The sequence below is a fragment of the Chiloscyllium plagiosum genome, unplaced genomic scaffold, assembly GCF_037043375.1.
Source record: "Chiloscyllium plagiosum isolate Xiang-an unplaced genomic scaffold, Cpla_swu_hap1 HiC_scaffold_37, whole genome shotgun sequence".
NCBI classification, from domain to species: Eukaryota; Metazoa; Chordata; class Chondrichthyes; order Orectolobiformes; family Hemiscylliidae; genus Chiloscyllium; species Chiloscyllium plagiosum.
This window is the reverse complement of record NW_028270175.1, coordinates 28,128,653-28,140,907: the sequence shown is the minus strand read 5'-3', so window position 1 is coordinate 28,140,907 and position 12,255 is coordinate 28,128,653. Positions and strand designations below refer to the sequence as shown.

At 45.3% G+C, this 12,255-nt stretch overlaps 1 protein-coding gene across 6 annotated transcripts in view; it reads left to right on the top strand.

Annotated features, from left to right (window-relative positions):
- Positions 1–12,255, top strand: part of LOC122540243 (kazrin-like) — a 719,824-nt gene that overhangs the window by 139,012 nt on the left and 568,557 nt on the right. For all 6 annotated transcript variants that reach the window (XM_087980531.1, XM_087980530.1, XM_087980528.1 and 3 more), the window contains exon 2: positions 7,186–7,343. In XM_087980531.1, coding sequence (XP_087836657.1) covers positions 7,248–7,343 — 96 coding nt within the window. In that variant the 5' untranslated portion in view covers positions 7,186–7,247. The remainder of the gene's footprint in view (positions 1–7,185; positions 7,344–12,255) is intronic.

Here is a 12,255-nt window from a genome sequence, read left to right as displayed (position 1 = left end):
TAGTTACATTCCCACTGCAATCTTTTGTAACACATGATGATCTTTTGTAAGACATTGGCTCAGCTTCAAATGAACATTACTGCTCCTGGAACATCTTCATATAGCATTGGTAGCAAACACAGAGCAGGTACAGTACACTCTCCAAGGAACAAGGCTTCCTAGGCCGATGGGGGGAGCTTATCTCATGATGTCAGTTTAACCATTCAGCTATTAACTACATTATACACTACCTCTCCCCAAGCTTTTCTTGTTATTAAATTCTTGTTTCACATTATTTTATTGATCACTAGCCCATCTCGTGCCAAGACTTTAGCTTTATAAATGGCGCCAACTTGATTGAGTTGAAAACCTGTTGTTTGAGGATGAGGTTTTTGGCGCCAGTTGGTTGCTTGACTGTAACTTTGGTGACCTTTAATTTCCCGGGTGCTCTTTGCTGAGGATGTCTTCTGACATCAATGTTGCTTGTTCCCTTTGAAAGGTCTTTATTTTCCTTAATATTGTCAGAGAAGATGGTTGTGTTTTTGAAATAATTAACCTCCTTTTGACATTTTAACAAGGTATACTCACATGTGATTTTTCTATTCTCTCACTCATTTGGATAACCTCAAGTTCAGTCAGACAGTAAAGCTGAGTCAGCTGTTTTGACAATGCTGCACCTAAACAGCTGATTTGAATGTATTAGATTAGATCCCCTACAGTGTGGAAACAGGCCCTTCAGCCCAACAAGCCCACAGCAACCCTCCGAAGAGTAACACACCCAGACCCATTTCCCTCTAACTAATGCATCAAACACTATAGGCAATTTAGTATGGCCAATTCACCTGGCCTGCATATCTTTGGACTGTGGGAGGAAACCAGAGCAGCCGGATGGGGACCCGCGCAGACACAGGGAGAATGTGCAAACTCCACGCAGACAATCACCCGAGGATGGAATCGAACCTGGGTATCTGGCACTGTGAGGCAGCAGCACTAACCACTGAGCCACTGTGTCACCCCAGGGGTTTCGCTAATTCCTGACACTTGTGGTGTTAAGGATATTCGATGTTTGGATTTTGAAGATTCGCTGCAGTTGGAAGTCAGTTGTATAATTACTGAGAAGCTGTGAAATTGGTCAAATCATCTGGTTTCTCGGTTGTGAAGAGATTTTGGAGGCAATGTAGCTGACTTTTTTTTCTGAGGTTCAGTGAACATTCTGATGAACTGTTCCACTTGTTGACTCGTGTTCTGTTGATCATAGGTATTTGGCATTTGAGCTAATTCTTGAACTACTTTGGAATATTGCATTCAGTTCTGGTCTGCCTACTGCAGGAATGAGGTTGTTAAACTTGAAAGGGTTCAGAAAAGATTTACAAGGATCTTGCCACGGTTGGAGAGTTTGAGCTACAGGGAGAGGCTGAATAGGCTGGGGCTATTTTCCCTGGAGCATCAGAGGCAGTGGGGTGACCTTGTAGAGGTTTAAAAATCATGAGGGGCATGGATAGGGTAAATAGCCAAGGTCTTTTTCCCAGGGTAGGGGAGTGCAAAGCTCAAGGGCATACGTTTAAGGTGAGAGGGGAATGATTTGAAAGGGATCTAAGGGACAACTTTTTCAGGGTGATTGTATGAAATGAGCTGTGAGTGGAGGTGAGAGGGGCTGGTTATAATTACAACATTTAATAGAATCCCTACAGTGTGGAAACAGGCCCTTCAGCCCAACAAGTCCACACCAACCCTCTGAAGAGTAACCCACCCAGGCCCATTCCCCTAACTAATCCACCTAACCTACACATCCCTGAACATTATGGACAATTTAACTTCCAATTCACCTAATCTGCCCATCTTTGGATTGTGGAAAGAAATCCACACAGACATGGGGAGAATGTGCAAACTTCACACAGACAGTTGCCCAAAGCTGGAATTGAACCTGGAGCCCTGGTGCTGCAAGGCAGCAGTGCTAACCACTGAGCCACCACACCTGGATGGGTATGTGAATAGAAAGGATGTAGAGGGATACAGGCCAAGTGCTGGCAAATGGGACTAGATTAATTTAGGAAATCTGGTCAACATTGATGAGCTTGACCAAAGAGTTCTGTTTCTGTGCTTTATATCTCTATGATTGTATTGTCAATTTTTGAGAGGAAAGCATGTGTTTCAGTCCTGAAGTGGGAACTGTTGGTTTCTGATACCATGCAGCTGTTCTATATAGTATGGATGACAGTATTTTCAGAGCACCAGCAGTATTCCTTTGATTTTGAGTGGGTTGGGGGTTCTATCTGTGTCATGCAGTTCTGTTAGACCATTGTTGTTCATTCTCTTTAGATTAGATTAGATTAGATTACTTACAGTGTGGAAACAGGCCCTTCGGCCCAACAAGTCCACACCGACCCGCCGAAGCGCAACCCACCCATTCCCCGACATTTACCCCTTTACCTAACACTACGGGCAATTTAGCATGGTCAATTCACCTGACCTGCACATCTTTGTGACTGTGGGAGGAAACCGGAGCACCCGGAGGAAACCCACGCAGACGCGGGGAGAACGTGCAAACTCCACACAGTCAGTCGCCTGAGTCGGGAATTGAACCCGGGTCTCTGGCGCTGTGAGGCAGCAGTGCTAACCACTGTGCCACCGTGCCGCCCACAAATACAGTTAAATACAGCAGTCTCTCGCCAGTTAAATACAGCAATGCTCCAGCTGCTGTCAAATTTAAAATTAGTTGGATGACCATTAATAAATGTGAACGGTGTCACAGTTCATTCAGATGAGGCCCCCATTACTCCTAAGAATGGCTGATTCACATCTTCTGAACATAACATATGTGCTACAATGAAGGATGTCTTGGTATTCTGAGTTTTCTTAAAAGATTATGCTACTGTATATGATTTTAACCTATTTGTGCACATTAGCATGACTGGTTTTGTGGTTCAGTGGTTGTTTTTGACTCATACACATTCTCTGGCCATGTCCTACTTTCTTACAAAAGCTGTGTTGGTCGCATGGATATTATGTCAGTTTGTGTCTTTTCAACTCCACATCTGGAACAGTAACTTCCTGCATCAAAGGATGTAAAAGCATTTTGTGTAGGTCTGTCGTGTGATGTTTTGGTGTTTTTGATCCTTACAAAGTTAGCAAATTCTGATGAACATCTTGAGCTCAGTTGGCCTCTGTTCCCATCATTCTCTTGTGATGTTTTTGAGTTTCAGCCTGTACCATGAGATAGACTGCTCTTTCCAATGTGAGATTTGTTTTGTTGTAACCTATCTGGAAGAAATGTGTTAGATCTTTTCTTATATTCATTCATGGGGTGTGATCATCGCTGGCTGGCAGTATTTATTACCCATCCCTAGTTGCCCCTTGAGAAGGTGGTGGTGAGCTGCCTTCTTGAACCACTGCAGTCCATGTGCTGTGGGGAGACCCACAATATCCGTTGGAGGTGAATTCAAGGATTTTGACCCAGCAACCCTGAAAGACCAAATTATGTTTCCAAGTCAGGATGGTGAGGGGATTTTAGGGATTTGTTGTTGATGGTGCCTCCACGTATCTGCTGTCCTTCCTTCTGGATGGTAGTTTTTCTGGATTTGGAAAGTGCTGTCTGAGAAACCTTGGCTAATTCCTGCAGTGTATCTTGTATATAGTACACACTGCTGCAACTATGTCAGTGGTGGAGGGAGTGGATGCTTGGGAAGGTGATGTCAGTCAAGCAGGCTGCTTTGACTTGGATGGTGTCAAACGTCTTGAGTGTTGTTGAAGCCACACTGATCCACACCAGCGGTGAGTATTTCATCACACTCCTGACTGTGCCTTGAACATGATTGTCAGAATTTGGAGAGTTAGGAGGTGAATTAAATGGGATTCCCAACCTCTGAGTCTAATCTGGTTCTGTTTCTGTCCATGGTCACCCTCCAAGACGTTGATCGTGGGGAATTCAGTGAAGCCAGTGCCATTGAATGTGAAGGGTAACGTTTAAATTCTGTCTTGTTGAAGATGGTCATTGTCTCATTCTTGTGTGGCATAAATGTTACTCACCACTTCTCTATCCAAACCTGGATATTTTCCAGGTCGTGCTGCATTTTGAACATGGACTGTTTCAGCGTTTAAGGTAAATAATGATTCTATTCCAGTTGCAAATCATCATATTCACAAAATTATAGCAATTTGTAAAGCTGATTAATAAATTTATCAACAAATCCTTAAGGAGGGTGGCATGGTGGCTCAGTGCTTAGCACTGCTGCCTCACGCTATCAGGATCCTGGGTTCAATTCCACCCTTGGGCGACTGTCTGTGTGGAGTTGCCACATTCTCCCCGTGTCTGTGTGGGTTTCTTCCGGGTGCTCTGGTTTCCTCCCACAGTACAAAGATCTGTAGGTTAGGTGGATTGGCAATGGGAAATTGCCTATAGCGTCCAGCGATGTGCAGGCTCAGTGGGTTAGCCATGACAAATGCTGGGGTGGGTCTGGGCGGGATGTTCTTTGAAGGGTTGGTGTGGACTCAATCGGCTGAATGGCCTGTTTCCACACTGTAGGGATTCTATGAAAAGCTAGTTTCTCCAGTGCTCTCTCAGTTATATGATTGGTACTTGATATCAATTGTAGAATGTTCTTAAAATATTATCAAAGGCACCTATCTCTTACATTCTGCAATTAAAACAAAAATCTGCAACGTTGCCTACAGAGGAAATGTACTTTTTCTGTGGAGTTTTTTTCTGTAATCCTGAAGAAATTCCCAGTCACGTGAATTGTTATTTCCATTTTGTGCCGTTCACTTCCCCCGCTGAAGGATTTGTGATTTTAAATACTCAGGTGGTGTAGTGATTGGGGTCAGGTGGACCTCGTTAGCTACAAGGATCCTGATTGGCCAAGATTAACAACCCCAATCAAGAAGGTCTCGGCAGCAAGGTCCACCTGGTCCCAGTCACTACAGGAGGTGGAAACGTTTTCTCCATTGTCATAAATTAATTGCCGCCATTTCTCTCATTTATATTATTTACTTGAAAGCTGTTGCATTAATGTTCTAATCTTTTGTCGATGGAGTTGATTTCACTGTTGAATTTTTTAAAATTTGGATAAGAGTCTAATTGTATTACTTACTGAATCTTCTTTGACGTGTTTTCTACACATTGTAATTTTTTAAAGTAACTAGATAATTATTATGAATTGCTAAATATTTATCCTTGAGATTTTTTATGATGCTGTTTAACTTTTATCTTATTCTTCTTTTCAGAAATGTCCCTTAATTTCAGTTAATTAACATTGAAAAACCTCTAAATGCTTTATACTTAACCTTCTATTTTTGCTGACTAATTGTTTTCACATTAAATATTGTTGAAATGCTTTAAAATAAAGGAAAATGCATTTTACTTTTTCTTCTAAAGATGGAGGAAAGACAGTTCTTTTTGCACTATATTCCTGTCCTTATTTGTAGTTTCACACCCTTTTTAAGGCAAGAGACGATTAATGCCTCTTTGCTTCTTATGGAGTCATAGAATCATCCCTCTAAACCCTTCCTAATCATATACCCATTCAGATGCCTTTTAAATGTTGTAATTGTACCAGCCTCTTCCACTTTCTCTGGCACCTCATTCCATACACGTACCACCCTCTGTGTGATAAGTTGCCCCGTAGGTCCATTTTGAATCTTTCCCCTCTCACCCTAAACCTATGTCCTCTAGTTCTGGACTCCCCCACCCCAGGGAAAAGACCTTGTCTAGTTACCCTATCCGTACCCTTCATGGTTTAATAACCCTCTATAAGGTCACCCCCTCAGCCTCCAACGCTCCAGGGAAAACCGTCCCAGCCTATTCAGCCTCTCCCTATCGCTCAAACCCTCCAACCCTGGCAACATCCTTCCTCTGTGGGAGTTTCACAGTTTTATATTCAAAAGTATTGCGTTGGTATCTATTCTTAAAGAAATATTTTCACTTGAAAAATAAGGATTTGTATTTGCCCTTCAAAGCACTAATTTTATTAAGTTCTTCTGCCTTCAATCTTTCCACCTTCACTAGTCAATTTATACTGCTGTGATCCCAATTTTCATAATGATTGCGCTTTCTCACAGTTTTTCCTATGATTTTTAAGCTATTATAACAAGGTTGTTCAGTGAATGTAATGACTTAAGCCTTCTTTTAGCCTCTTAACCTCAAATTTCCCTGTGGCCTACTCAAGATTTTGTTTTTAAGGATTTCTCACTAATTCGATCTGTTTGAGGTTTTTACAGGCAAGCTTAGTGTGCTGCTGTCTTTACTGGTGACTGCTGCATTCACACTAGACTCAAAGCGTCATAAGGAGAAAGTGAGGACTGCAGATGCTGGAGACCAGAGTTGAAGAGTTTGGTGCTGGAAAAGCACAGCCGCTAAAGTAGCATTTGAGGAGCAGAAGAATCTAAGTTTCGAGCAGAAAGGCTTATGTTCGAACTGTCGATTCTCCTCGGATGCTGCCTGGGCGGCTGTGCTTTTCCAGCGCCACACTCTTCGACTCAGAGTCATAAACATTATAGCACAGAGGGGGAACCATTCAGCCCATCATGTCTGAACACACTACTTCCATTTTCTAGCTTTTGGCCATAACCCTGGAGACTATGACCATGCAAATGAATATCTAAATACTGCTGAGAGTTTGTGACCCACCCACTCTTTCAGGCAGTGAGCTCCATACCCCACCATTCTTTGAGTGAAGAAAATTCTCCTCAACTTGCTTCTTGGCCTTTACCTCTTACCTTAGGTCTGCGCCCCCTGGTTATTCATCTCTCTACTAATGGGTTACAATGTCTTCCTATCCACCTGATCACTGCCTCTCATAACCTAATTCCCTCTCTCAGCTCCCCTCTCAACTTTCACTGTTCCAAGATCAATAGCCTCAGCCTAATTCATCTTTCCTCATTGCTTAGACCCTCTAAACCATCTTGGTAAATCTTCTCTGCATCCTCTTCAGCAATTACATTTTGTAATGTGACCATCAAAAGCACACACTGTACTCTGTCAAGGCCTAACCAGGATTTTATACAGTTCCTGCTTCGGCTAACAAAGTGTCTTATATTCCTTCTTAATACTTTATATTCTTTCTTAGAGCCTTATCTACCTCTCCTGCTACCTTCAGGGATCTGTGGAAATGCACATCACAGTCACCTGTTAAAACTCAGCCCCCTAGCTTTGTGTCTTGAATAAGACGTAAATGACTTTATTTGAGACCAGTGTTTACTTTCTGTCCACAGCTGTACAGTCTCTGGATACTTTAAATGAACAGATCACATATTTCATCACCAATAAGCCAGTGATGACAGACAGGCAGGATGATGACTTACTGCCTGAGGAACAGGACACTCTGAAGAAATCATTGAACTTAATGAGACACTTACTTATGGATGTGCAGGTACAGAGGATTTTCTCTTTGTTTTGCGTCGCTCTTTATCCCCAGCTGCTTCCGGTTGTAAAAATAAAGCTGCGAGTGAGGTTGAGAAAGATCGAGGGGGTTTCAGTAGGTCCAGTCATGGCAGAGCAACTCACAACAAAGCCCAATGGAGCAGTGAAATGTACTGCCCTGCTTTGATCAGATACACCTCAAATATTGCGTTTGGTTCACACCAAAAGTATGAGGGAGGCGTTTAGAGTGGCAATGTTAAAGTAATTACCAATGCTAGAGGGACTGGGTGATGGGGAGAGACTGGATTGTGCAGACCTTCAGAGGGTAAACAGCGCAGAATCAGTAAATCTGGAGGATTACTTGATGCTGACTCACAGCAGCAAGACATCGTTGTTTGCTAGTACAGGATGGGAGTCTCACTTTCTCTTGCACTGATTAGGACAGGATTGCAAGAATACCAATTCTCAAAGAGAGCAGCAATCTATACTGCGTGGCAAGAGGTTACTGATCGGTTAGGAGTGCATTCTGAGTGGTTGAGGCATTGCTATGGAGAATGCACAAGGGAAGAATTACCTGCCAAGTTTTTGTTAAATTTCAAACCAAGCAGGTCAACAACTGATTGGTCAAGGGATTGCCATGGGGAATGAACTAGGGAATAGTTGTTCCTCAAGTTACTGTCTGATTGAAACAGGTATGAATGTGTGGGTGTGTTTGTTCGGTTTACAGTTATCAATCCTAGAGGATAAATCCGAATTCTAGTTTTGTAGAGCTGCCAGTGTTGTTGTTCTAACTCGCTGATGTGGGGTTTTGAAACTGATAGATCTAGCAGGAACAATTGCTCACATTAAGTGCCGTTACCTGTTACCTTAGAGTGTGAAAAATATTCAGGACAGATGCAAAGGGCAATGAAAATAAATGTGCATCAATAAAACAAGAAGCTGCAACTGCATCTTCCAGTGGCAGGAATGATTCCACATGCTAAAGGCAATGAAAGGCATTGTTTGAGTTTTTTTTAAAATCTGACCTTTAGAGCAAACACTTCTGAGACTGTACATGATCAATTTAAAATGAAAATTCAAGACAAAAATGCTGTTCTTCCTTCTCCAGCCACATAGGGGTTACAAAATTCAGATGGAGATTTATTACCGCAAACATACATCGTTAAACTTCATCTGTCAATTTAGCTTGCTTGATGTTAGTTGCCGTTGTATAGATGAACTTTTCCATTACTCTTATTGGTTTTAGACAGTCAAGCTCTTCACTTTGAATTATAAGATTATATAATCAAGATGTTCACTCCACTGCAGTGCTGTCAGTGTACTGCATTGTCATTAACGCCTTGTTTCAAATGAGACCTGGAATCATACAATACCAAAGAATCAGGCACTGGTTTCAGGTGATATTGAAAGATCAATGGCAACTGTTCAAAGCGGGGAAGTGAATCCCACCCCCCCATGGTCTGGAGACATTTAACCCTCAGCTAATACCGCTGAAACTGTTTGCTTGATTATCTCATTCAAGGACTTATACACTTAATGGTAGGGTCCTGGGGAGTGTTGCTGAACAAAGAGACCTTGGAGTGCAGGTTCATAGCTCCTTGAAAGTGGAATTGCAGGTAGATGGGATAATGAAAGAAGTGTTTGGTATGCTTTCCTTTATTGGTCAGAGCATTGAATACAAGAGTTGGGAGGTCATGTTGCAGCTGTGCAGGACATTGGTTAGGCCACTGTTGGAATATTGTGAGCAATTCTGGTCTCTCTCCTATCAGAAGGACATTTCACTTTTCTGCTATGAACAGTTGCCATTGATCTTTCAATATCACCTGAAACCAGTGCCTGATTCTTTGGTATTGTATGATTCAAGGTCTCATTTGAAACAAGGCGTTAATGACAATGCAGTACACTGACAGCACTGCAGTGGAGTGAACACCTTGATTATACAATCTTATAATTCAAAGTGAAGAGCTTAACTGTTAAAACAAGCTGTCTCAACACAATAAGAGTAATGGAAGAGTTCATCGGAAGGATGTTGTGAAACTTGAAAGGGTTCAGAAAAGATTTACAAGGATGTTGCCAGGGTTGGAGGATTTGAGCTATAGGGAGAGGCAGAACAGGCTGGGCCTGTTTTCCCTGGAGCGTCAGAGGCTGAGGGGTGACCTTTATAGAGGTTTAAAATTATGAGGGGCATGGATAGGATAAATAGACAAAGTCTTTTCCCTGGGGTCAGGGAGAACTAGAGGGCATTGGTTTAGGGTGAGAGGGGAAAGATATAAAAGAGACTAAGGGGCAACTTTTTCACACAGAGGGTGGTACGGGTATGGAATGAGCTGCCTGAGGAAGTGGTGGAGATTGGTACAATTGCAACATTTAAAAGGCATCTGGATGGATAAATGAATAGGAAGGGTTTGGAAAGATATGGGCCGGGTGCTGACAGGTGGGCTAGATTGGGTTGGGATATCTGGTCGGCAGAGGCAAGTTAGACCAAAGGGTCTGTTTCCGTGCTGTACATCTCTGACTCTGTGACTGTATAAATTGAAGTCAGATTCTGTCTACTGCAAACCAATAATTGGTAGATTTGGAAAATAATGCATTGAACCACTTTGGGATGTCCTGATGCTATGAGGTATACAGATGTAACATATTTCTTCTTATCAAATCAGGATGTATGTAACAAATGCTTTCCTTTCTGCCAAATACTGATGACAAGACACTGGTTTGCCCAAAACATGGTCCATATATGTGAACAAATAAAGGACAAGTTGTGACAAAGGAAGACATTTTGAAGAAGTGAATCACTTTATCTTTGTAAGCACCTTAGTGATACTTACTAATATGCTTCATCCATGAGGAAGCATTTGTGATGTTGTAAAACTGTAGCCCCAGCAGGCAAACATCTCAGGATGATTCACAGAAAAACAATTGCTTTGACATGCAGCATCTGTTATTATCTGGCCAAACATTACAGACATCTTCTGCCTGACAAGTTCCCACAAATGATTTATTTTTCAGTTTATTCTTACACAGGGTGTGGGTGTCCCTGACAAGGCCAGCATTTGTCGCTCACCCCTAATCTCACCCTTGAACAGAGGAGCTTGCTAAATTCTTTCAGAAGGCAGTTAAGCATCAATCACATTCCTGTGAGTCTAGAGTCACATTACAGGTTGGACCAGGTAAGGATGGTAGATTTCCTTCCCTAAAGGACATTAATAAATCAGATGGGATTTTATGACAATCGATATTAGTTTGGACACCTTTACTAAGGCCTGCTTTCAATTCCACAGTTATGTACTGAATTTAAATACCCCCAGTTGCTGTCCTGGGAGTTGAACCCATATCCCATTGAGCATTAGCCTGGACCACTGGATTATTGAATTGAATTAGGTTTATTGTCACATGTACTCAAATGGGTGAAGTGAAAAGTTTATATGTCACTACTTATGGCGTCACCTTAGGTACAAAGTATCTAGGTACAGATTATTCAGTACAACTACTTAGGAATAAGAAATTCAATAAATAAATTAATTAAAAGTTCAGAACACCAGTCTTTCCAACCCAGGCTGCACTGGCACCTGGACTCCAGACTGTGTCAGGCTTCACCTTGAGCCTCTCAAAGCTGGGAGACCATTCTAGAATCACCTCAAGGCCAGAGGTCCGTGCTGAAGCCACATTGGGCCAAGAGACCACCACACTGTGCCACCGAAAGGATGCCTTGCTGTGTCCGCGCTGAGGCTGGGGGTGTGGGTCTGCACTGAGGCCGGGGGTGTGGGTCTGCACTGAGGCCGGGGGTGTGGGTCTGCACTGAGGCCGGGGGTGTGGGCCCGCACTGAGGCCGGGGGTGTGGGCCCGCACTGAGGCCGGGGGTGTGGGCCCGCACTGAGGCCGGGGGTGTGGGTCCGCACTGAGGCCGGGGGTGTGGGTCCGCACTGAGGCCGGGGGTGTGGGTCCGCACTGAGGCCGGGGGTGTGGGTCCGCACTGAGGCCGGGGGTGTGGGTCTGCACTGAGGCCGGGGGGTGTGGGCCCGCGCTGAGGCCGGGGGTGTGGGCCCGCGCTGAGGCCGGGGGTGTGGGCCCGCGCTGAGGCCGGGGGTGTGGGCCCGCGCTGAGGCCGGGGGTGTGGGCCCGCGCTGAGGCCGGGGGTGTGGGCCCGCGCTGAGGCCGGGGGTGTGGGCCCGCGCTGAGGCCGGGGGTGTGGGCCCGCGCTGAGGCCGGGGGTGTGGGCCCGCGCTGAGGCCGGGGGTGTGGGTCCGCGCTGAGGCCGGGGGTGTGGGTCCGCGCTGAGGCCGGGGGTGTGGGTCCGCACTGAGGCCGGGGGTGTGGGTCCGCACTGAGGCCGGGGGTGTGGGTCCGCACTGAGGCCGGGGGTGTGGGTCCGCACTGAGGCCGGGGGTGTGGGTCCGCACTGAGGCCGGGGGTGTGGGTCCGCACTGAGGCCGGGGGTGTGGGTCCGCACTGAAGCCGGGGGTGTGGGTCCGCACTGAGGCCGGGGGTGTGGGTCCGCACTGAAGCCGGGGGTGTGGGTCCGCACTGAGGCCGGGGGTGTGGGTGTGGGTCCGCGCTGAGGCCGGGGGTGTGGGTCCGCACTGAGGCCGGGGGTGTGGGTCCGCACTGAGGCCGGGGGTGTGGGTCCGCACTGAGGCCGGGGGTGTGGGTCCGCACTGAGGCCGGGGGTGTGGGTCCGCACTGAGGCCGGAGGTGTGGGTCTGGGTCCGCGCTGAGGCCGGGGGTGTGGGTCCGCGCTGAGGCCGGGGGTGTGGGTCCGCGCTGAGGCCGGGGGTTCAGGCCATCGCTGAAAAGAAAAGGGAGAAAAGAAACACAAACAAAAAAGAGAAGTTCCAGCTGAAACATCCTAGTCTGCCGCCATCTTGGTTCAGTGACCTTAACACTACGTCACCGTCTCTCCCTTTAATGCTGAGATAAAAGTA